The sequence below is a fragment of the Etheostoma spectabile genome, chromosome 2, assembly GCF_008692095.1.
Source record: "Etheostoma spectabile isolate EspeVRDwgs_2016 chromosome 2, UIUC_Espe_1.0, whole genome shotgun sequence".
Taxonomy (NCBI): Eukaryota; Metazoa; Chordata; class Actinopteri; order Perciformes; family Percidae; genus Etheostoma; species Etheostoma spectabile.
In genome coordinates, this window is record NC_045734.1 from 29,192,578 (window position 1) to 29,219,421 (window position 26,844).

The 26,844-nt window shown below is 41.7% G+C and overlaps 1 protein-coding gene across 1 annotated transcript in view; it reads left to right on the forward strand.

Annotated features, from left to right (window-relative positions):
- The window catches only part of vegfc (vascular endothelial growth factor c), a 74,528-nt gene that overhangs the window by 18,967 nt on the left and 28,717 nt on the right, over window positions 1-26,844 (forward strand). Inside the window, exons 2-4 of the mRNA XM_032536436.1 lie at window positions 10,414-10,657; window positions 15,164-15,354; window positions 26,678-26,817. Coding sequence (XP_032392327.1) covers window positions 10,414-10,657; window positions 15,164-15,354; window positions 26,678-26,817 — 575 coding nt within the window. The remainder of the gene's footprint in view (window positions 1-10,413; window positions 10,658-15,163; window positions 15,355-26,677; window positions 26,818-26,844) is intronic.

A 26,844-nucleotide genomic window follows, 5' to 3' on the forward strand; every position in this document is an offset into this window, starting at 1 on the left:
ATTTAGTGGACCAAATTGACGATGCACATTTGCCTCTCAGGGTTACATTGCAGCCCGGTCTGTGGCTGCCGGTTACCCTTGATACTGGACTGTTGTTCCCATCAGTCACTTAGACACAAAACAAGCTAAACAAGAACTAAACTTAGCTAATGTCAATAGCTATCGGCAGAGAGAAACAGACGCCCTTTCTGTTTGCATGCTCCAGTAGAGTAGATGTAACGTTACGGTAAAGCCAAAGGCTGACTGAGGTCAATCCGAGATTCTTTTGTTTTGTATGTTTCTCTGTGGTCAGCTTTCTTCTTCTTCTTCATCTTCTTCTTCTTCTTCTTCTCCAGCATTTAGCGGCAGACTGGAACACTTGCATGCATACATCCGGAAGGTCCTGAAGAACTGCATCCCCCAGTACCCATATATATGTGTGTGTGTGTGTGTGTGTGTGTGTGTGTGTGTGTGTGTGTGTGTCTGGCATGCGTGCATGTGTGTATATCAGGGGCAGACACACGATCAAACACTTGATTGTTAAACAAACACACAGCCATGATGAATTTTTAACTCTTACACACACACACACACACACACACACACACACACACACATAGAATGGGAAGGAAAACACATATACTGAATCTTGGTGGGACCACCAAGTTAGTGGTTTGTTTGGCAAAGAAAAGCCGTGGTTACTGACTTGAGTTTAGACACACACACAGACGTACAGACACATACACACACACACACACCCCTCAGTATAAAACATAAGTAAATGGACTTTTCTTTGACATGAACTAGAGCCTTACCGATATATTGGCCAGTCGATATTAGGCATTTCCCGATATGTCGGTATCGGCATTTATAATGGCCGATGAAATTGTTGTGACAATAAAACGAATTATTATCATATTATTTCAGTGAGAACTCATAAATAACTACAAATAACTAATGTTAGGGAAATCTGTTTATGTTCTGTAACACGTTTCTGGATTTAAAAAATATTGGCTGATATATTGGCATATCCAATTTTTTAAATAACATGTGTGTGCACATTAACTATACATTTCATATGTCACCCTGGTTGTCTTCAAATTCAGAAAAAGATTAGAATTGAATATTGTAATTATTAAGTAATTGAATACATTATTTTTTATTTTAATAATAACTCAGCTAAATGTTTTTTGAGCGTCATCATTAATGTTTACATCAGCAACGCCACTTTAAAAACTCAATAATACCAAACAATCTAAAGTGTCACAAAAATAAATTGTATTCCAGACATCAAAATACTGAGTGTAGGAAGAATGAAGTTACAGACATTAGTCAGTATCGGCCCGTCACACTGTCCTCGGTCCTCGTCCCAATGCTGGGGGCTGATGACGTCATGGACATAATAATTAGACATGTGAATTCATCGCTGACACAGTCAAGAGAGACTAGTTTGTCTCAGCCAGCAGCTAACTTTACAAGAAATAACACATTTTAAATTGCATGACAAACTAAAATAGTAGCAACAAGATGTGTCCACTTTCTCTTTTAGCTCTGTGTTTGGTCTCCACCACCTTCTGAGTAAGATGTCTTTAGCTACTAAATGCTCCACTCTGTTCACCAGCGGGTCTCTGACTGTATTCATGTGCTGTTAATACTGAGTGGAGATGAGATGGAGACTAGATGAACAGCAGAATTGGTGATCCTTCTCGGTAGGTATGTTAACCTTTTCACATTGCTTATTGTTATTTGATCGATACTGATATTTTATCAATATTGATTAGTGCTGCTTTCACAAATTAGCAGTAGCAATTTAGCAACTCTGGTGCTTCTTGCTGAAAAACTGCAGTGAGTGGCCACTTACTCCAGAGAGAGTCAATCCCCATTGAGCCCCATGATAAAATGCCCAACTTAAACATGTTAACAAACAAAAAACGGTTGAAAAATGGTCTTGTCTCCATAGTCTCGCATAGCCAGACCTTCCTGAGGAAGGGAGCCATAGACCACACAGCATTCCTGGATGGGAGAAAAACATGTTCTGGTTTATTGGCATTTCTTTAAACCAATCACAATCGTCTTGGGCAGCACTAAGCACAGGCGGGAGCACCAGTGCCTCTGCTAAATAGTCTCGGGAAGGAACTTGTTTTGGTGGAACATGTCATGACCGATAAGACCCAATCAGGCGTCAGTGTCAGTGTTTCCAAAGGGCTTCGTGTGCGGCCGTTGAGACTGACACACAACCCGGCAGATTCCAAACTAAAACGGGTCAGAAGTGTTTCCAAATGTCTCCGGTTTAGGGCTCGGAACGCCAGGCAGGAGGAATGAGAGGGGAACGCCAGAGCAGGAGGAATGAGAGGGGAACTGCCCGAGCAGGAGGAACGAAAATGGGGGAAAATTTTATAGCAGGGGAATGAATGGGGAAATGCCAAAGCAGGGGGGATGAGAGGGGGGAACACCAGAGCAGGGGGAATGAGATGGGGGAAAAGTCAGAGCAGGGGGAATGAGATGGGGAAATGCCAAAGCGGGGGATGAGAGGGGGGGAAAAACCAGAGCAGGGGGGAAAGAGATGGGGAAATGTCAGAGCAGGGGGAATGAGAGGGGAAACGCCAGAAACAGGGGGAATTTAGATGGGGAAAAAGCCAAGCAGGGGAATGAGGGGGGAAACGCCAGAGCAGGGGGAACTAGAGGGGAAATTGTCAGAGCAGGGGGAATGAGAGGTGCAAACGGAGCCGAAGATATCCTTTTTACACCAAAACGTAGCAATGTTAATGTAGCCTTGTTGTTGAACCCTGTGGTTGGTAGTGAATGTGTCCACACAGCAGCTTTTAGGCATTTTCTGTTTGCTAGCAGACTGAATTGACAAGGAGGAAACCTTCATGCAATGCTAATCAATGGAGAGCGGAGAGCTGTTTTCCCCGCCTGTCTCTATGTAATGTCAAATAAACAGTCTATTGTCTCTTACAAAATGTGATAGTTGTGTCTCAAAGGAACCAAAGTTACAGTAACACCACTGTAGATTGTGAGCTGCATATAAATCATTAGATATATTTAATGCCAGTGTCCTCGGTGGTTGATATATTGAAGCCTGTTGGGTTTGCTCTGTTTGATGTGCTGCGTGTTTGAGTATCTGACAAAGTGTCAGAGTGTTTTACCATCTGTGTTCACTGTTCCCCTCTAGCAATGTCTTGCTGGCTCTGCTTCCTCTTAGGAAAACTCTGTAAGTTGGCCGTTTGTGTTACTTCTTTGCGGCTGAAAAAAAGAAAGTCTTACTTTTAAACATTTTTCTGCAAATGTTGTCAGTGTTGGCAATCAGAAAAACTGTTTAGATGTGTGAGACAATGTCAGCTATTTTTCTTCATTGAATAAAAATCTCCTTTTTTTTCGTGACTATTTTAATCCAATTTTCTACAAGTAAGTGAAGAAACCTGCAAGGGTCTTTGAGAAATGAGCATAGTTTTCTTGACATGAGTATACCAGTCTCACATTTTCCTTCTTGCTTTTTGATACTGTCATGTATTATTCCAGACAAATGTCAGAAACAGAAAAACTGGGGATGAATCAATATAAGCATAAGAGTTCATTCTTGACCTGGGAAATAGTAGTTTAACAAAAAACACAACTCCAGGTCCATTACAGGTTTTTCCCAGAGATTTCCATGTATGATGGACTTCATCAGCAGATGGAAATCATAAGTTCCATCTGTTAGAAGCAGTTGAAAGTGCTGGAAAATGCCATAAAGTGGATTTTCTTTATCATGTACATCATGTAAAGAGACAAATGAGGTATCTGTTCAACTCATTAGCTTTTGAGCCGATTTCGACTTCAACATGTATCTAGATTATTACGACAATCTGTCTGAGTTAACTTAAAAAAAAAAAACACTCAGTGTACAGTATCTCTTTGGTTTAGAGCTCTGTTCAGACCAAAGATTTGTTACCAGACGATGCTGTTTTAGAACGTGGCAGAGAAAAGTTTCAGTGGGCTCGAAACGGCCCGTCTCTGATCGACTCCAACAGCTGATGGTTTCGCTGTAGTCTCGCTTTGCCAGACCCTCATCTGAAACGCGCTGAAGGAGAGCCTGGCTGCTCCACACAGCATTTCTGGATGGGAGGAAAACATATTCTGGTTAATTGGCATTCCTTTAAACCAATCACAACAGTCTTGGGCGGCGCTAGGTGCCGGACAGAGCCACGGCGCCTCTGCTAAATATCCTCAGGAAGGAACTTGTTTTGGTGGAACATGTGTATGTTCAAAAGTAGTTTTAGTCGTGCAACAGAAAACTCAGATTGGACAGATAGTCTAGCTAGCCATCTGGATTTACCCTGCAGAGATCTGAGGACCAGGTAACCATAGTCCTCAGATTGGACAGATAGTCTAGCTAGCTGTCTGGATTTACCCTGCAGAGACCTGAGGACCAGGTAACCACAGTTCTCAGATTGGACAGATAGTCCAGCTAGCTGTCTGGATTTACCCTGCAGAGATCTGAGGACCAGGTAACCATAGTCCTCAGAAATCCACAAGAGGTTAGAACGCCAAGACAAAGGAAGAGGAAGGTAACGGATTTCCAACCTAAATGAGTAAAATCCGGCGTGATTCAAAGAAATAAAAGGTGTTTTTGCCGATTCATCGCTAGAACTGTAGCAAGCATCTCACAATCATTAACATAATTCACAATCAGACAAAACAAATTATACATTTAGCTACAAACCGAGGACAACATTTAGCCTTATGCCCAAATATAAGCAGTTACATTCCACCACTGAAATGATGAGATCAAAACACCATTAAGTTGCATGAATGCACACATCACAGAGGAGTATAGTCATTATAAAAAGGTTTGGAATATTATGTTGTTATGTTAATGCAAATGAAGCTCTCTGTATCTGTCCCAATAGGAATACATTAAACAGGGCTTGACATTAAAAAGTAGGTTTTATCATATTCTTTTTAGATTGTCGTAATTGTTTGTATCGACAGATTAGCTTGACGTAAGGGTTCTTTTCCCCAGGCTTTTTGCTTCTTTACTTTCTTCATGGAGTTGTTGAACAGTATGATGCATCGTCTGGCACTTTCATAATACAGAATAGAGCCCGACCAATAATCGATTTTTAAGACTGATACAAACATTTGGTTATTTAAAAATCCAATATGCCGATATATGGTACAGGCCAAAAGTTTGGAACCACCTTCTCATTCAATGCGTTTTCTTTATTTTAATGACTGTTTACATTGTAGATTATCACTGAAGGCATCAAAACTATGAATAAACACATGTGGAATCATGTACTTAACAAAACAGTGTGGAATAATTGAAAACATGTCTTATAGTCTAGTTTCTTCAAAGTAGCCACCCTTTGTTCTGATTACTGCTTTGCCCACTCTTGGCATTCTCTTGATTAGCTTCAAAAGATTGTCACCTGAAATGGTTTCCCAACAGTCTTGAAGAAGTTCCCAGAATGCTCAGCCCTTTGGCCTTCACTCTGCTGTCCAGCTCTCCCCAAACCATCTTTATTGGGTTCAGGTCTGGTGACTGTGGAGGCGCAGCACTCCATCACTCTACTTCTTGGTCAAATAGCCCTCACACCACCTGGAGGTGTGTTTGGGGTCATTGTCCCGTTGAAAAATAAATGATGGTCCAACTAAACGCAAACCGGATGGGATGGCATGCCGCTGCAGGATGCTGTGGTAGCCATGCTGGTTCCGTATGCCTCCAATTTGGAATAAATCCCCAACAGTGTCACCGGCAAAGCACCCCCACACCATCACACCTCCTCCTCCATGCTTCACGGTGGGAACCAGGCATGTAGAACCCATCCGGTCACCTTTTCTCCGTCGTACAAAGACACGGCGGTTGGCACCAAAGATCTCAAACTTAGACTCATCAGACCAAAGCCCAGATTTCCACTGGTCTAATGTCCATTCCTTGTGTTTCTTGGCCCAAACAAATCTCTTCTGCTTGTTGCCTCTCCTTAGCAGTGGTTTCCTAGCTGATATTTGACCACGAAGGCCTGATTTGCACAATCTTCTCTTAACAGTTATTCTAGAGATCTGTCTGCTACTAGAACTCTGTGTGGTATTCATCTGGTTTCTAATCTGAGCTGCTGTTAACTTGCGATTTCTGAGGCTGGTGACTTGGATGAACTTATCCTCAGCAGCAGAGGTGACTCCTGGTTTTCCTTTCCTGGGGCGGTCCTCATGTGAGCCAGTTTCGTTGTAGCGCTTGATGGTTTTTGTGACTGCACATTCAAAGTTTTTGCAGTTTTCTGGACTGACTGACCGACTTTTCTTAAAGTAATGATGAGTTGTTTCTCTTTATTTAGCGGATTGGTTCTTGCCATAATATGAATTCTAACAGTTGTCCAATAGGGCTGTCGGCTGTGTATCAACCTGACCTCTGCACAACACAACTGATGGTCCTAACTCCATTAATAAGGCAAGAAATTCCACTAATTAACCCTGACAAGGCCCACCTGTGAAGTGAAAACCATTTGAGGTGACTACCTCATGAAGCTCATTGAGAGAACACCAACGGTTTGCAGCGCTATCAAAAAAGCAAAGGGTGGCTACTTTGAAGAAACTAGAATAAAAGACATGTTTTCAGTTATTTCACACTTTTTTGTTAAGTACATAGTTCCATATGTTTTTATTTATAGCTTTGATGCCTTCAGTGATAATCTACAATATAAATAGTCATGAAAAACTTTTGGCCTGTATATATTTAAAAAAAAATCCAAGAAACATATCAACATATATTAAAGTTCTGATAATAAAATGTATAAAAATACAAAAAATACCTATGATATGAAACTTAAAGTCCTTCAATAAGTGTTGCCAACAAGGACGTTGTAGAGCGCCCTCTGGTGGACAGACCAATGCCAACACTCATAACATGGTTGACCGTCCGTTTGTAATTTTTAAATATTCATTCATCTGAATCATTAAATTGTCATTATAAATGATTGTGATAGATAAATATTTACTATAAATGCCGATACCTATAGATCGGAAAATGTCTAATATTGGCCCGCCGATATATCGGTCAGGCTCTAATACAGAACATAAGTCATAATCAATAACTAGAGGTCTCTCTCTCTCTCTGTCTCTCTCTCTCTCTCTCTCTCTCCCCATCATATTCCAACTCCTACTGGGGGCGAGCTTGTTGTTGTACAGGTTTTAGTTTGACTGCCTTTGATTCAGCCCGATTCTTTAATTGCAAGCACGTTGCATGTCTTTGTGCTGATTTTCATCATAGACTGATTTTCATCAGTCTATACACTGGACAATAAAGTCACCAAATGAAGTTTGTTTTTGTCCAACAACAGATGATGTGACGTCCATGCGCTGCTGTGACTGCTGCTTCTGTACCTGAGAGTGTTAGAGAGGACCAGGAATATACAGGGGATTATTTCATGTTCTTGGCTTAACCACCAACAGGGAAATGTGTGTAACTGTTGAGTATAAAAATCCCTAGCGTTTTTTGTTTGTTTAGAAAATGTATATATATATACCATGATATGAGGGAAATATCGCGATATGCGTTAACATTGTGGAATATCGCGATAACGATAATTACTTGCGATAAATAAACACATATCAATGTGTACTCAGCTCTGCATTTCTGTTGCTTTCAGTATTCTGCTAATTGAAGGGAAATCATTTCCAACTTTCTTTTATTGAATTAAAAGAAAAATAATGACAGTGCAGTGCAGTTTTCTACTGATATTTTTCGCAATATGTCGCATTATCTTGATAACGTGATGACGATACAGAAACAACATATTGTGCAGCCCTATTGGAAACATATTATATTGTACATATTGGGTTTTGTTTGCTAACCGTAGCAGGACCAAAATGGTGAACGTGGTAACTCCAGTGGATGAAAGTGATCTGATGTCGGGGGGGCTCTGTGAAGCAGGAAGCTGCAGTTCCTCTGTCAGGTGGCAGCGTGGTCCGTTTCACGGCCGCTCAACTCTACATTGTTTGTTTCAGCTTCTTTGACCCAACGTGACGGCAGAGAAACGCCTTTTTCCCACGTTAAGGAAAGGTGTGTGTGTGTGTGTTTGTGTGTGAGAAAACACTATTTCTAGACACGAGACACACAAGCAGAAACACAGAATCAGGGGAAATGGAGACAGGACACATAGTGAAAGACACACACACACACACAGAGGAAACTCAGACAGGACATATTTATGTAGAAAAAAGTCTGTGCAAACAGAACACAGACCAGAAAACATGCATATGCATGTAGAAGCATATAAATACACACATTGTTTCAAGTAGGAAATGGAGTGTGTGTGTGTGTTTGTTATCTCTGCAGTGGCCATAAACACACCAACAGAGGCACTAAAATACAATGGACAGCTTCACACTGTTTGACTGACCTCTAATACAAAAGCCAATCAGTGTGTGTGTGTTTGTGTCTGTGTGAATTCGGTGTGTGTTTTTGTGTGTGTGTGTGTGTGTGATGGCCTTGCTTGCAGGAAACACTCATATAGTTTCTGTCAGAGTGATTGTGTGGCTGTTAAATTGCTGTGTATCATAAATAGTACTCTGGCATTCATCGTATTGTATTGAAAGACAGAAGTGAGATAACATTCACATCCATTAGCCATACCTTTCTCACAGAAGAAGCATTAGGTGAGTTTTGATCTGAGTAATGCAGCTGGGAAACGTCCTATGTCTGCCAAATGAAAAAAAAGATCATTAGCCTATTGTTTCGTAGTGTTTTCACTGAAGGCCATTTCACAGTTATTGCTTGGAAAAATGTATTACGTTTTTCTGTCTCTTCTCCTTACAAGCCAGCAGACAAAAGCAGTCCTTAGAAATGTGTCCATTCAGGAAACCCTTCCCAGAATACAGGCGAGACTTTGATAATTAGCCGTGGTTCTTGATTTGGTTCCGTTCGGGATTCTTGGAACATATAATTGCAGGTCGAGGATAGAGAAAAGTCCCCCAACTAAGAATACACTGGTGCAGTACCTCAAAAGAGTAGTCTACCAAGGAGGACACTGTTGGGGACATGCACTTTAGGTGGCACCAAATACACCGTCTCCAACAGACTGGGGCTGGATGGACCCAAGCCATTAGAGAACATAGTGGAAAGCCAGTCTATCACTGATCTCTTAAGTAACGGCTGCAAGATCTTTGACTCTATGTCAGTAGCACTGGGCTTTGTAATTAACCCTTGGCCCATTGGTTGTATTTTTTGGTCTCTCCCCAAAAACTACAAATATATCCAACGATTGAGTCTCCTTTATTGGAAACCAAGCCAACCACCTAGTCATGTAAGCTGGGTACATGACTTAATGAGCTGCATTAAAAGTACAAGATATCTGAGAGATGGGAAGCAGGAGAAATTTAAGACGATTTGGAACCCATTCATTTCCTACTTCTCTTTTGTCAATGCCACTGGGATCACTACCATTCTGCCATCACAGATCTTTTTTAGAAAGACTACACCAGAAAAGAGAAATCACGGAGTTTAACTGCAGGAGTGCTTGGAGTGGAAGGTACATACTAGCTTAACAAAACACTTAATTAGCTTAATATGGGCCCAACTGGCACTCTGGCCATTTATTAATCTATTTATGTTATTATTATGTTTTGCTGCTCTTGCTTAGTGTCAGTAACCTTATAGTTTTCTTTTCCATCAAATATCTATTATTGCCATAGAGCTTATTATTGTTGTCCGTTATATAGTTTTGTCCTATTTGTATTAGTTTTGTGCTATTTGTATGTCTGTCATACGTTGTCTACTAAGAAAAAGTTGTGCTATGTTCTTCTGGTACAACAGAGGGTGTTTCTGGGTCAGCCAGAAGTAAATTATTATTAAAATATCTCCAACTGCAATAACTATGACATATTGATGATGATGATATTGCGATTGCGCGATGATTTGCGATATTGAAGGGAATGATCATTTGTGTATCACAGTGTGATTGCATCACAACACGTAAATGATTATAGCGTGATTTACGCAAGGATCTGTACCAATCAAAGATGGTATCATTTATTTAGGATCCCCATTAGTTGTTACCATAGTAACAACTGTTTTTCCCGGGGTCCACACAAAAGATAGACATTCAACGTTCAATTAATACTTCCATATTGTCAATATAACACATTGATGCTATAAATAATAAAAAACATTTCTACTGATACCTTCACTTTTAACACAAGCGACCGACGGACACGTTGCACCAGAGTACACTTGTGTCCTTAAGATGTTTTCTTGAGTTTGTTGTCTCTGCAGCACCACAATATTGCAATTCTAAAATTTAGAATGGTTTGACCAGTATTTTGCCTTTTGCAAATATTGTACCCCCTGCAATTTGGAGATTGCACTAGTCCATATTGGGATTTTAATACAACCGCCCAGCCCTGTCTTCCAGTGACAGCAGCATTCTCAGTGAAGGTGTCTCCCCGCTCTTTCAGGACTCTTCACCAAAGCTCGACATGGAGCAGAAGTTGCGTTCAGCCTCCAGCGTGGATGAACTGATGAGTCTGATCTATCCTTCCTACTGGGCCGCTCTCAAATGCCGATCCAAGCTCTCTACCGCCGCCGCCTCTTCAGCCTCCAGGCTCTCCGAGCGCCCACCGCCTCGCCGCCTCAGGCCGCCGGATGATACAGAAGAGCCGACGTTCGCTGCTGCCTACCTCAACTTGGATCTCCTGAAAAGTATGTTTTCATTTTCTTTTAATATTATTTTTTACAGACGTGCAAAAATGAAAGAAATGGGTCGTGACAGCAGCTCCCCTCAAGGAAAACTTTGCCAAGTGCTGCATCTAGGCATGTTCTTGTCCTTCTGAGGGCCCTTCATAGATGAGTGGTCTTTGAGATGATAAAGTCTGCTTTGTTGCCAAAAGATGTCTGGAACTGTCTCAGGTGAGAGTCGGTGTAGGCAGGCTATAATTAAGCAATAGATCAAGACTAGAGCCCGAACGATACAATTAAAATATTTGGTTATTTAAAAATCTGATATGTCGATATATCGGCCGATACATATTTAAAAAAGAAATCCAGAAACACGTTACCAAACATAAACAGATTTCCCTAACATTAGTTGTTTGTAGTTATTTATGAGTTCTCACTAAAATATTATGATAATTTGTTTTATTGTCACAACAGAACAGAGGAACATCAAAATATATTAAAGTTCTGATAAATAAAATGTATAAAAATACAAACTTAAGATATGAAAGTTAAAGTCCTTTAAACAAAAAACAAAACAAACAAAAAATCAGTGTTTCTGATTTTATTTTGATTTTCATATGTGTTCATTCATAGTTTTGATGCCTTCAGTGATAATCTACAATGTAAATAGTCATGAAAATAAAGAAAATGCATTGAATGAGAAGGTAGTTCCAAAATTTTGGCCTGTATATTTTCCAAAAATCCAGAAACATATCAACATATATTAAAGTTCTGATAATAAAATGTATAAAAATACAAAAATACTTAAGATATGAATGTGTAGCCAACAGGGAGTTGTGGAGCACCCTCTGGTGGACAGACTATGCAACGCCAACGCTCATAACATGGTTAATCGTCCGTTTTTATTTTTTAAATAATTTATCAGAATCAATTATTCGCCATTATAAATAATTCTGATGAATGATTTTTTTTTTTTAAATCGGCCATTATAAATGCCGATACCGATATATCGGGAAATGCCTGATATCGGCCCGCCGATATATCGGTCGGGCTTTAATCACAACAGGCTGTGGTATATGTTTGGTATGTTATATCCCAGCTGAAGGCCAATTTATGCTTCTGCGTTAAATCAGCCTGACATGCATCTCTCAAAAAATATATAACTACAGGTCGCAGCCACGCTTGGCCACGTCTTGGTAGCGTTGCATTTCCCCCCCGACTCACTTCCTGGTTCTCCTTCTCCATAAACAGCATGACGATAGAGAGATTTCCCACCGTGGTCAGAAAGAACTTAGCTTCTCCCACTATGGCTGTAGAGTTCCGAAGCTAATCACCGTCATTCTCACTCGCTCTACCACACACTCCCCCCCCCCCCCCACACACACACACAGACACGCCGGCCTTGTTATATTTCTTAAAGAGATCAATACAGACACCAATGCACAGGGGTAAACTTCATAAATCACACTTAACGTAAAACAGAGGGACGACCCCCCCCCCCCCCCCCCCCCAAGCTGTGAGATAATCACACCATATCATGGACTGAAGTGAGCTATTGCATTTATGAAACGGTCATCAAGTAATGCATTATGATAGTTATAGTAAAATTCCTATTTTTTTAAATAAATAATCAATAACAACGATAACATAGGCCTTCCTGGGCTGGCTGCCGCACATGGTGGTTGCTAGAGAACGCAGCTGTTTTGTATCTGTTTTTTATTAAAACGAGTCTTGTTTCTTTAAAGATAACAGCTCCAGTTCCCCGTCGGGATAGGGCTGTCTGACAGCAAGGTAATAATAGCAATGATAATGTTCTAAATATAGTTTTTATGGATGATTTAAAAGCAGCTCGGGGTCAGGGCAGTGTGTGTGGATGAACGGCTTTCCTCCAGCGGTCAGATCTGAAGTTTTCTTCTCAGACACAAAGTGATACTTAGTGGGAATCTGAATTTGAATCATAATCGTTGTATATGGTATATGAACCAATCAGGTTGCTTGATTTGAGCTTATAATGACTCAAGGGCAGAGTTTGGCAAATTTGCCGACAAATAAAGCCTTAGCCTTGGCAAATAAGCCTCAGAAATCCCCCCAGACGCAGAGTTTTCATATTCAGGCTGTGACACATGAGGCTGTGAGGTGGCTGTGTGGTAGCAGATTTTAAAAACGTAATCTTTATTTGCGAATCATGGCTAAGGAACTTTTATGCAGACTTTTTAGGGCTTTATGTCGACCAAACTATAAGAGACACGCAATAAAACAGTCAAAGATATTTGACTTATTTTTTAAAGATTATATTTTCTTTCCAAAGGACTGATGAAGACATGAAAGGGGAGAGAGAGAGAGGGAGGGAAATGACACGCAGCAGAGGGCCACAGGTTGGGGTCGAACCTGGGGCCGCTGCGTTGAGGAGTAAACCTCTATATTTGTGTGGCCACAATATTTGACATTTTCAATTAAATGAAAGATTATTTAACATTGTGGCCCCCCAATTTATCTTATTGAGTAAACAACCATTGCCTGATAAATAGTTTGATGAATTTACTGATTAATGAATTGACTGATGCCAGTAAAGAGCATCTGAACGAGAGTGATGAGACATCGGCGACATAACAAGGCCATGTTGGGTAAACTGCTGGCCTATTTATGCAATCTCCTCAAGCTGAACTCCAGCCATTTTCATCTCCGTTCCACCAGGTGGCGCTCTTACCAGGTTCCAAGGGTTTTTACTGAGCTGGGGAAGAAAGCCTTCTCTTACATTGCTCCATGGTCTTGGAATAACTTGCAAAACTTGCTCCATCTAAATCATCTAGTCCCATTAAATTAGTTTAAGGCCATGTTAAAATGTCATGTAATTCAAAAATGTAACTGCCACATGTGACCTGTCCTTTCCTCTATGCATGATTTTGTTTATGCTGTATTTTTGTTTGTATTGTAACCTGGTGTGCCGTCTTGGCCAGGTCTCCCTCGAAAAAGAGATTTCAATCTCAAGGGACTTCATGGTTAAATAAAGGTTAAATAAATAAAATAAAAATCTATTAAGCGGAAAAAGGGGACTCAACGGCCAATTGCTGTTAGCTCCGCTTGCTCTCCACAAGGTGAAGCTCTGTTTTCGTACACCGTGTGCTGGGAGAGCGTACCTTTGGTATTTTGTTTCCTGCACATTAGAGCCGCAAAGATGAATCGATTAACCCTTAGAGAGTTCTGCAATAGAACTCCACTTGTATGTTTGCTTATCCCTTGTGTCTTCCCGTCAAAAAAAAATCTAAATCAACACTTTTGTTGAGACTTTTTATCAATGTTTTTAACATTTTCAATTCCTGTTGACCACAGTTCTGACTCGGCAACATTGGAATATACATATGTAGAGATCCCCTTTCTGTGTGTAAATGTATAATAATGAGGTTATGTGTGTAAAATTGGTCGTTTGTAATTTGTTATGTCCTGTATGCACAATACACTCGGCACTTTGATTTGTATGATTTTATTTTGTCTCTCTTTATCGTACTTTATCATTATTTCATATGTCTTTCTTTCTTGGAGACCCAGACATGACAAATGCTAATTTGTGGCAACGTCGTAGCCTAACTATAACGTGGGCATGTTCTGGCTGTTTTAGCCTACTTCCCAGTGTATGTGTATTGGCGATGTAATGAAAATACGTTGGGATGATACTTCATATGAATTGTTTGCACATTGCGCCAACGTCCGAGACGTCACTCTGCAGTGTCTCAGCGACCTGTAGCCGCTCTTTCCACAACCTAAATTAACATCATGCTGATATTTACAGTAGGCCTATACACTGTCCAGATGTCTGCTTTATGTCCTGTATATGCTTATACTCATATTTATACACTGTCCAGATGTCTGCCATAGGCCAAACAAACTTACTTTTCTTTACTATTCTACATTAAGGCCATTTCGGCCTTTTATCATGACATGACATGTGTCCCAGATTAGGGACACAACTGTCCCATGTTAGAAAGCACAACTTCCGCTAAAATAACTTATATATCAGTTATTTTGTCAACGTGTTACATGCATTCTATCTCTTTTTTGAGGCTTACTGGTGAGTAAGCCAAAATGTCCAGAACATGCCCACATTATAGTTGGGCTACGCCGTTGCCATGAAATACTATTTTGTGTAAACAATTTGGTCTTTGTGGCCACAAATTCGCATCACGGGCCACACATTAGCATTTTGTGGCCACAAATTAGTGTATTTTGGCCACAATCTAAAAAAAACTAATTCTGGATATCATGTCTGCAGCTCTGTGCAATCTCAAATTTTCCCCAGTTGCCTTTTTATTGAGCTCTGTTATTGATGACTAGCAGTTTGAATGTGTATATATGTGTCAGTGGACTGTAAAAACGGAATTGCCCTTTGGGAATAGATAAAGCTATCTGGAACTGTATCTTTATAATATATCTGTCTTTTTGCCTTTGTGTATTGCTGTCCATGTGTACAGCAGCTGAGACAAACAGACGTGTGACGTGGCTTTGGGGGCGGTCTGACTCTCTGTGTGTGTGCAGGTATAGAGTCGGAGTGGAGGAAGACTCAGTGCATGCCCAGGGAAGTGTGTGTCGACGTGGGTAGGGAGTTCGGGGCTCCCACCAACATCTTCTATAAACCACCCTGTGTGTCCGTCTACAGATGTGGAGGGTGCTGCCACTCGGAAGACAAACAATGCAGGAATATCTCCACTGGTTACCTCAGCAAAACTGTAAGGGCATTCTCTTTCTTTTTCTCTTCATTTTATTATGTGTTCAACTATGGATCTGCATATATGAGATTCTTAAAGATTGAAGATTTGAACACCCAAAATGTCATAAGAAAAGGTCATTTTTAAACCTGTATTATAAAATGCTGTGGCGTGGTCATTGCCATTTTGCACCAGGACTAGTTATGGTGTAATATTAAATGGGTATTTTCAGTATTTTTCAACCTGGACCCAACCCAACCCTGTATGCATATGCCTATGCATTGGTGTCAAAGTGACTGATGTGAACATCAATCTTTCAAACTGGTCAAGTATTGAGAGAGACAGCATTCTCAAACTTTTTGTTAAAGTTTAAGATTCTTTTGGTTTAACCAGATCACCAAACCCACCAGAGTACATGTATATGAACGGTACTTTTAGCATGTATCGAGACCAGTGTAGTGGTACTTTAGTACTAAAACACACCAAGCTCGCCCCTGCTTCCATGTTTCCGTAACTGTTACTAACCCCCACCCCTCCACCAACCATCTTGTCGGTGATTGGCTGGAGTGGTTTGTCGTATTTTGGTGCCTATCCTGTAGCTCTTGTGTTTGTTTCACGTCTACAACCCCTGTTTTGTCTCCCAAAACCGGGCTATTTCACACTGTACTCAGGGGGCAGGCAGCCAGCGGATCAAGTATGGAGGCCTACGATTTGAGACAAAAATGAAATCCCGCTGAAACCAATCAGGACCTCATAGTGCACCTTTAACTGATAGAATAGGGCAGGGTTTCTCTAAAAAGTAGTCTAGTCTGGTGGCAGAAACAAGTTCACATTGTTTCACAGTTAGGTCCTCGTTGCAAATAATACACATCCAAAATGTTTAATGGCCAACCACCAATAGTAGTCTGGACCAAAGTGGTGGACCCACCAAGCATTCAGGCTACATTTACACGTCTAAACCGGAAACATTTGGAGACACTTCTGACCCATTTGCCGGGTTGTGTTTCAGTCTCAACGGCTACAACTGGAGACCTTTAGCAACACCAACACTGACGCCAATGTTTATCCTCTTGATTGGGTCTTAAAGAGTAACTACCCTTCTGAAAAAGGTCAACTACCCTTCTGAAAAAGGGTAACTACCCTTCTGAAAAAGGGTAACTACCCTTCTGAAAAAGAGTAGCTACCCTTCTGAAAAAGGGTAACTACCCTTCTGATCTCAGGGGTACTTGCTTGTTTAGTAGATCACATGTAGCTGCGCTGGAGAGCCAGGTGCCCTGGAGAAAACCACGCCTGCCCACACACACACACACACACACACACACACACACACAAACACAGAACACCAAAAAAGGAAACACAAAAGCCTGAGTCACAGAAAGGCCATGACAGCAAACAACCTTCCCTCCTATCTCAGAATGCATTTCTGTTGTAGCCAGACCTTCCTCCACAGCGCCGTGGCGATAAAGCTAGCAGTCCAATACTACGCTTTGATTAACTGTTTATAATGTGTACACATATTAAAGAAATCAATCATCTTTTGGAAGCAATGAGCAAGCAGCTGGGGGACCAAGGCATATAAACAAAGATTTCCAGAACTATTACAAAGAGTGAATCCCCCAGTAGAGCACAAACGTCCAACAGAAGCTGATGGCGTCTTGCAGGAAATAGCTGAGGCATGCGAGCAGTTGTTTAGTGTTGGTATCTTGGATGAGATGCTGATGTTTACTTTACTGTAAGTGATGCTGACCCCGAGCACTGTGTCAGAAAGTCTTGGATGTTGTAGATATCAGAGCACATGTTTTCTTCAAACATTTCCTGAAGATCACACGGTGACATTTGACGTCTTTCGGCAGCTGGATGAGACGTGTAAACCATCAGGACACGGTGGGGACAAGGCTTCCGAACACTGCTGTGCACGTGATGAATGAGCAATGGACAAAGTGTGTGATTTACCTGGCTGATACAGGGTGGGACCAGAAACAATACACCATCATGTGCTATAGGTGGGCTGGTTATCATGGCTTTCATCCCATTTAAATTGTCATGATGCAGGTTTGGGAATCCTTTGTAGAGCTATTTTTATTCATTTATGATATATATACAGTGTATATGAATGTACACTGGGTGCAATTTGCTGGGGGGGATGCAGGGTCTACATCTATAAATCCAGGTCTCTGCTATATTATTTGACAAAATGTACCAGAATGTGGAGTTTATTCAGAAAAAGTGAGCGTCACGTGGTGATCACAGTTACATTTTGGTACCAGAACTACTTGTTAAGTTTAGGAAAAATGATCATGGTTAAAACCCTCCCTAGGAACGAAGTTTTTTTCTGGGTGAAAGTATTTTGTTTTCAGTAAAGTGAACTCCCCTTCAACTTTAAAAGCTCTGTGTTTTATGTAGACACTACTTTGTGCTATTTCATTCTGAGATTATTTTCCATTGGATTTTGATGTTCATAAATCAGTGATTTGGCATGCTTGGTAGAGTGGCTCTATACAAATCCAGCCCTGAATATTTTGACTTCACACGTGTAGACATCCTACTGAACAGAATACCTTTTATTAACATTATACACATGTACTACAAGATAAAAAGCAACTCCTTTTTTCCAGTGCCAACATGCAGGTAACAGAGATGTAACAACATGGAGGACGGAACAGACACGCACCCTGTGGAAAATCTGGGTTAGCCCTAAAAATAGGAAATAGGAAAGGAATAGGATTCTTGGTGCTGCCCTGACTTTCAACACCTGAATGAAGCGAGGATCATCTCAAAGGCTCAGACTATTGTTTGGGACCCTGAACACCCATTACATGTTCCAGATGCTTCCATCAGGGCGGAAGGTTCTGGCCTCCCCAAAGGCAGCACTAATAGACACAGACTGTTCTTTATTCTATCGCAGTTGGTTTCATAAACAAACTATAACTCCAGAATTCATGTCATTGCGTCTTCTTTTTCCTTGATTCATGGCGACAGAGCAGCGTGCTGTGTTGTGTATGATGTATATGTATTTGTGTTGGACTACTGTCTGCAAGGTGAAGCATCCCTCGGGGACATTCAAGTTTTATGAATCTTGAATTGGTGGCCAGACACTGATTATTGAATCTTTACAGGTCTACTCTTGCTTAAACCTTTCACAGTAATCGCTCTACATTATCCCGGTTATGGTCTCACATAGCCAGACCTTTCTCCACAGCGCTGCAGAGGGGGGTCTGGCTACTCCACACAGCATTCAGGATGGGAGAAAAACGTGCTCTGGTTTATTAGCATTTCTTTAAACCAATCACAATCGTGTTGGGCGGTGTTGAGCACCTCATGCTCGTTCGAAAGTAGTTTTAGTCACGCAACAGAAAACTCAGATTGGACAGATAGTCTAGCTAGCTGTCTGGATTTACCCTGCAGAGATCTGAGGACCAGGTAACCATAGTCCTCAGATTGGACAGATAGTCTAGCTAGCTGTCTGGATTTACCCTGCAGAGATCTGAGGACCAGGTAACCACAGTCCTCAGATTGGACAGATAGTCCAGCTAGCTGTCTGGATTTACCCTGCAGAGATCTGAGGACCAGGTAACCATAGTCCTCAGACTGGACAGATAGTCTAGCTAGCTGTCTGGATTTACCCTGCAGAGATCTGAGGACCAGGTAACCATAGTCCACAGAAATCCACCAGAACTCAAAGAAAGAGGAAGTTTAGGGACATCCGGCGGAATTTACAGCGACACCTGAACAATCCCGGAAGTGGAACGTCGTTGATATAGACTATACCGCTTATTACATGGCTAACTTTACCGCTGATGAGCACAGCTCCCCGTCAGAGCCCAGGTTGCGTTTTTTGCACGCCCCAGTTTCTTCACCCTTTCTCTCTCTCTCTGTGATTGGCTGATCAGCAGTTTAAGCTTCGTATAGGCGGAAAAATTCATTTAAAAATGATTTAATTGAATGGAAGTCCATACCAACAGTCTGTCATACTAAGCAACAGACCTAACAAACCGTAGAATACCATGAATGACCAATCAGAATCAAGGGTAGTAATAGTTGATGTAAGGTTCATTCTAATAGTGGGGGGGGGGGGTCAAACACAGCACTTTCACCCAGGAGAGCGGGGTTTGTGTCCCTTGTGTGTTCTTAACTTAATTGCCGCGCGTCAGGGAAGCCGCGGATTCCATTGTGTCACAGAACCGTAAGCCCACCCACGAGCTTTCTCTAAACCCAACTGTCTCATTAACGCAAGTCACGGAACCATAAGCCCACCCACAATCTTTCCCTAAACCCAACCGTCCCGTTACTGTGAGTCACATAACCATAAGCCCACCCACAACCATTCCCTTATCCCAACCGGCCCGTTAACACAAGTCACGGAACCATAAGCCCACCCACGAGCTTCTCCTTAACCTAACAGCGTCAAAAGGGATGCCAATAGTCCCGACCAAGCATGTTTAGGTAAATCATCCTACATGACCCTAAAGGAGACGACCAAGCGTGTGTTATGGGACGCTAAAGGAGACTTTTAGCGTCATGTAACAATGACAAAGCCAAGCGTCCGTATTTTACGAGATGGGAGTGATTATGCGTCGGTTTGAATGGTGCATTGGTGTCTGAAAGCGGTTTTGTACTGCTGGTTCAGTCTCCAAAGAAAAAGCCCACAATTGTTGTTGGAAAAGCAAGACATCTTCAATGAGTCCAAAACAACAGACTGAAAAGTCAGTGTTGTTGAAAATTAGACAAACGTGTTTGAGGGATTCTTGGACCACGGAATAAGAAACTTGATGATGCATGACACCCTTAAATTGAGGTAAGAATAAAGAAGGCCAAGGTTAAAGCCGCGCGGCTTTGTCCTGGCAGCAGGAACGAGCCTGTGGGTGCTGAGTCGCGGGCTTTTTGAGGTTTCACAACACATTCTTTCACTCCGCTGCTTTTTCCTAACTGCTGTTTTTGGCCGCAATCTCAGACTACTGGCCAGAGTTTTGGAGATTTACATAGGCTACATAGTACGTCATTTGAATGACACCAGATAGACAATTTGCAGTTCAACTGAATTCTAATGACTTGTTCAATGTGACTGTAAATAATTTGTCTCAAAATGGATGCATGGAACAGTGAGCAATTAAATGCGTCTGTTCCCTGTAGAGCGTTCCGGGCTTTGTTTTGTCACCCTGAACGTTTCTGATTTGCTTTGGCTGCGCCTTAAAGCAGCTGGCAAACGTTGAGAGGTTTTCAACACGTAGCCGGTAATAGAAGCTGTGCTAAAATGTATAATTTACAATTTGACTGACTGTAAGTAATCTTTATGCGTTAAGGTCTGTCTGGTCTCTGCATAACGGTTTAACACCTGCACTGTTCTGTCTTTTCACTCTGCACTGTGCCACTTCTTCTGTAACACCCTGGTTTATTCTTCTGTATTGTGACTATTATGTTCTGCTTTTGTCATAGTTGGCTGTGTTACCTTTAGGTTTTAACATAAGAGATATTCTTTTGCTTCACTAGCAACGGGGCCCAACAATGGTAACGTTAGCTCGCCTGTCCCGGTTCAGAGCAAGGTATCTTGACAACTAATGGCCAGATGGCAGAGAGATTTTCCGTGTCTACTGACGGTCCCGAGACAATGGGTCATAACGTTTTCGACAACCTTCAAAATAGCATCAAAATGCAATTTGTCCAAATACTCGGACAGAACACAATAATAGTAGAAAGAGACACAGTAATAGTCTCTCTCTCTTTCTTTCTACCACAGAATACTGAGCTGTTGAACCACCCGAAGCAACCTGTTGCCACGCTATTTCATTGTAAGAGATATCTCTCAAATAAACACAAAAACTGTTTATAAAGAAGTTTTTATCAAAATATCACCTAGTTTTCCAAAAAAGAGTTGCCAAAAGTAGATTTTCAGTAAATAGAGAGACAGCATACCTCCATCCAACACTGTAATAATGCAACTTGAGTCCTTTACACAGGTATAGCCTCTCTGAGTAACTATGATGACATATGGTCCACCACATCTTAGCAACCCTGTCTGAGGGCTGCGAGAAGGGAAAGATCCCCAAATCATTTGGTCCCATGTAAATTAATTTTTAGGAATTTTGATGTTGATATGACATTTTGCATTCATCCACCTATACGTTTTCTGACTTGCATAGACTGACCCCCTCACCCTTTAAAAACACAATCATTTTTGTTTTTTGGTATTGTTTGATATCATTATTAGATTAATTAGATTAGATTTAACGAACGGAAAGAAAGGTTGTACCTAGTGTCTTCATTAATCATAGGTGTGTATTGGGCGTAACATGCAATCAACCAATCAGAGGTCCTCTCCCATTCCCTTTTAAAGCCAGGCACGTTTGGACCTTGGGTCATTGCTATTATGATTGAAGATTTACACCGAGATATTTTTATTTTTAATATTTTGCATAATGCTGTTGTGTGTCCCTGTGTTTGTAACAAGCATAGTGTGTGCGCTGTGTATCTGCCTTGGAGCATTTTACTAATTTGTAAAATTTTGCAGTACGCCCAGAATGTACCTGAACACACCTCCCTGTAAGACCAGCACGCCCAGAATGCACCTGAACACACCTCCCTGTAAGACTAGCACGCCCATAATGCAACGGAACACACCTCCCTGTAAGACTAGCACGCCCATAATGCAACTGAACACACCTCCCTGTAAGACCAGCACGCCCCGAATGCACCTGAACACACCTCCCTGTAAGACCAGCACACCCAGAATGCACCTCAACAACACCTCCCTGTAAGACCAGCACACCCAGAATGCACCTCAACACACCTCCCTGTAAGACCAGCATGCCCAGAATGCACCTCAACACACCTCCCTGTAAGACCAGCACACCCAGAATGCACCTCAACACACCTCCCTGTAAGACCAGCATGCACAGAATGCATCTGAACACACCTCCCTGTAAGACCAGCATGCCCAGAATGCACCTGAACACACCTCCCTGTAAGATCATCACGCCCATGGGGGCAAAGATGGCTGCAGGTGCATTTTCTATTAAACGACGTGGGCGCGGGACGGGAAATTAACAATCAATCAACGGGAAATTCAATAAAGTATTTCTGATTCTGCGTCGGTCTTAATATAGCAAACACACTTGGTGTAAGATAGGGCCCTTAGTGTTACGGTTGTATTTTTTCATGTACGTTTTTATATCTGAAAAAGATTTTTATTAATTTAATCAGTAATATTTTTGAGGAGCCTACAGCTTGATTTAATAGGACTCCCTTCCATATAGCCAATTTGCTTTTGCTGGAAGTGAATGCGTGACACAACTAACAGCTTGTTGTTGGTATTTCCAATATTTCAAGTTCAGAAGCACACCTGGAACAGCTCAATGTCAGGTGTGAATCAACACCAGTGCATTCTGGGCCTGCACCAGTAAATATCACTCTAAACCCAAGGGGTGCCATGATGGGTAACTTGTGGTTTCAGCATGCTACTTCATTTTGTTGCAACATACTAATATCACCTCAAGGATCGATAAAGTTTCATACTATCTCAGAGTTTGTCAATCTTTTCTTTGCCTCTGCACCCTTGTAGAAGATGAAACAACAGGGACGCTGTTTGTGTAGGGACACCTGCTGGAAATTGGTCTCTGGAAGCTGTACATTTTTTATTTTCTAGTCTCAACGACAACTCAAAGCGCTTTACACAACCCATTCTCACTCCCATTGCGTCAAAAAGTAACGCTTGGTCAGGTACCTTTGCAGTTATTGATGTAAAAAAGCTCCTTTAGCATCATATTATATTGTATCATATTATATTATATTATGTTATAAATTGACAAGCTTGGTCAAGACTCTTGGTGCGGTGGGTTGGGACATACGTTTGACCGACAAGCAGCCAAAGAACAAGACAGTTAGGTTTAGGAAAAGAGGGTGGGTGGGGTTAAAAATTGTACGTTTCAGTGAAACACAGGACAAGAACGGGACACAAACCGACAACTTCTTCCCTTTCCCGGAGTCTTGTGCTCTCTCGCCCCTCTCCTCTCTCCTCCTATCGCTTCCTGCAGGTGTTTCTGGTTCTGGATCTGTGGTTGGAGTCACCTGCTGCCTCCATGTTCCTGCTCCACACCTTCTGCTACAATTCTCCATGTCTCTCTCTATCTGTCTGTCTGTCTCTCCCCCCTATCCCCCCCCTAAACCCCCCTATCTCCTGGGTGAAAGTCCTGTGTGGTTGGACCCATCCACTCCCCCTACCTACCACTTTTTGCAAATTGTCAGTATTACATACTACTCCCTACTGCTGTCTCTCTTAATACTACGTCATCTTACGTGTCCCATAAAGGGAGATTTTTCCGTCGGTATCTAATGTTGATTGACACTGACCAAGGGTCAGTATTTAACAAGTTGGGAGATTACTCCCAACTTGTTAAATACTCTCCCTTTATGGGACACGTAAGATGACGTAGTATTAAGATAACGCGCTGCTTTACACAGTACAGATACCATTCACACACACATTCATACACAGGTGGCCGAGGCTGCCATACGTGCCACCACTGATGGGGCAGCATCAGGTGGGGGACACTTTAACATCAAACCCCCAACCTTCCAATTGGTAGTCTGCCCCCCTACCGCCTGGGCCCCAGTTACCCACAGTACAGGACGCTACCGTTACTACACTACAGCAGTCAGTGGCAGGATGCAAAGCCTGAAGAATCTTGCATGAGTTTACAAGCCAAAACATCAGCACTAATTCAACAAATGTGTGCGGGGGGACTCTTCAACCCAGTGGTATTCGTCGCGATCTCAAAGAGCTCTCCTTACATGTTTGTGTTTGTGTGCTCGGTAACCATGGTGAGCTCCCTGCCAGGTCAAAAAGACTGAGGTCAGCCTTAATGATATCCTCGTTAGGATGAGAGTAATGGAGACAGTTTAAGCTGTTGAAGGGTCTTGAATAGTAGTCATTGAGACTAATTAGTTTCAATTCAGGGCATGCTCTGTGATTGAAACCCTCAAGTGTTTCTCAGGGTTTCTGTTGTGTACAGCAGTCTTAAATCATAAGTATCTTCATCAGTGCCGTGTGAAAAACCAAGCCCAGTTCCCTATTACCTTAATTGTGTTCATTGAGTGGTAATCCTTCACATTCTCGCTCATTGTTTTCAGTTTAAATTGTGCTCATTTCCTCAGTGATTCAGTTTTCAAATCCAAGTTGAGGGTACCCTGTTGAAGGGCTCTTGTTCAAAGAATGTGTAAAATAGTGGCTTTTTGTGATGGACTGCCTTTCTTGACTGAATTCAAAGTCTAGGCCAGATGAATAGGACAAAGTGGGCTGGAACACAACACATGAGTCTACAATCTATTTAATTGTGGCACATGTATGTAAAAACAACTGCATTGATGGATGTGTGGCCACTGACAGATTATCATCTTACCAAGTTTGTATGTGACATCTAGCTGACATGGAGAACATTATTACATGACCAGCGTCCTGGTGAAGACAGTCATCTGGGGGACAGAGACACCATGGGGTGACAGTGTTGCTCTGTGGCTGTAAGCTGTTTGATAAAAAGGTAGCCATAGCAACTTCTGATTGTTATGTCACTGCCTCATAGTGATCTGGAATCTAATTATGCAGCTCAAGGGTATATACTTTGCCACGTTTTGCTTTAAAAATTAATAGCTTCTGCAACTACTGCAGCGTTTTCCAGCCCCTCAAACAGAGACATTTGCCCCCGTTTTGGTTAGAAAACTCCGGGGTTGCTTGTTTGTCTTGACAAACACCAACGGAGACCTTTAGAAATGACAACGCACGTCAGTCAGTCTTATCAGTTGGGTAACTTACATACCTTTCAGTAACAGTTCCACCTCGTCCTCGCTCCAAGCTAATAAATCCCTGCTCTCACTTTTCACCATCGATGTTCTTTCTCCAAAGTACTTTCTGTATTTTCAACTAATACATCCATGATTTTCAACCGCTGAGTAACAATGGACAATCTGCTTCCTGTGTACACTGACATGCACATGTCCAGTGTGTGTAAACGGTCATGTGATATGTGTTGTCAGACGTGTTGTACAGAGATAGTATTTGTCTCAACACACTATATAGTACAATGAAAACGTAGTAGTGTAGATGTAGTGAGTAAATGTTAGGGCCAAAGCAGCTGGCCAGTGTAAATGATCAGCTGGCTTTTAACCGATGTCATTGGTCTGTAATGGTTAACCCATTCAACTACTTCATTGTGTCATGCATTTGTTTCCAAAGCAGACTGGAAAAAGCTCTAGCGCCATGTTTGTTCTATTTTGTCTAAATCTTTGGTACAAATGAATCATTGCTGTGATCAGAAAGAACAGTCTCTGACTGACTAAAGGACTGATTTGGGTTTGACTACTTATTCACGTTGCATTGAGGCACTTTCGCATCACCCTCCATGTAAATGTGTATTGAATCTTCTGTCTGGTGAGAATGAAAACGGGTATTTCTGCAGCAGCTCAAATGAAATTTTACCACTGCTTTTGGGAAACTCCATTATAGCGGTCCTTGGAGCGGCAAGTCCATAACCCACTGCCAACAGGTACAAGAAGAAGGCTTTTGAATTTTGGGATGGTGGTTGAAATTGATTTTGCGTGTGTGGAAAATGGACTAGGAGAAACGTCTAACCCACTTCACATGGAGAGACTGAGATACTACTACGAAGATAGAGGAGATGTGTTTGATAAGATACGGGACCCTGTAGTGAGATTCTTTAAGGAGCAGGCTGCAGATGTTATTTAGTATCCCACTGTGCATTTATGAATATGGTTTCCTTTTTCGGTCCATTTTCTTGAACGCTCTCTCCAAAGAATCTGATAAAGAAACATTTCGGAGTCACGTGGGATGGTTGTGGGACGGTAAGCCTGTGAACTTTGAAGCCTTTTAGGGGCAGTCCAGTCTAAGTTACAGCCTACAACTAAACAGAAGCAATGCAGACAATAACGGTGTTAAATATACATGTTGATTTACGTTCAGCAATTTTGTGTCTCATTTGTTTTTACTGGTAAAGTATGTATGCTTTATCACAGCAAAGTACATCTTACATACCTTTACGGAACCGTGTAGATCCCTAAGAGACTAAACCTCTTCCCAGTATGGTAGTAGGCACATCTACTTGACCACAATCACATCTAATTGAAGGCAACATGAAAAAAATTAAATGATATCATTTCTTTACTATTACTTTCATTTCTTGTACTTCAGTGTGATTTATAACTGCCACTGCAGTCATTTGCACGTTTGCTGCTCGCCACAGAGTGCACTGCACTGCCATTCCTCACTCGTACATCTCTATCCTTGTCTTGTTCACCCTGTCTCTCTCTGACTCTTCTTATTTTTTTGCTCTTTCTGCAGCTGTTTGAGATCACAGTGCCGATCACCCAAGGCACCAAGCCGGTGACTATCAGTGTGGCCAACCACACCCAGTGCACCTGTCTGTCCAAACTGGATGTCTACAAGCAGGTTCACAGCATCATCAGGAGGTCCCTGTCTGAGTAAGTATTCATAGTCACTGCATCATT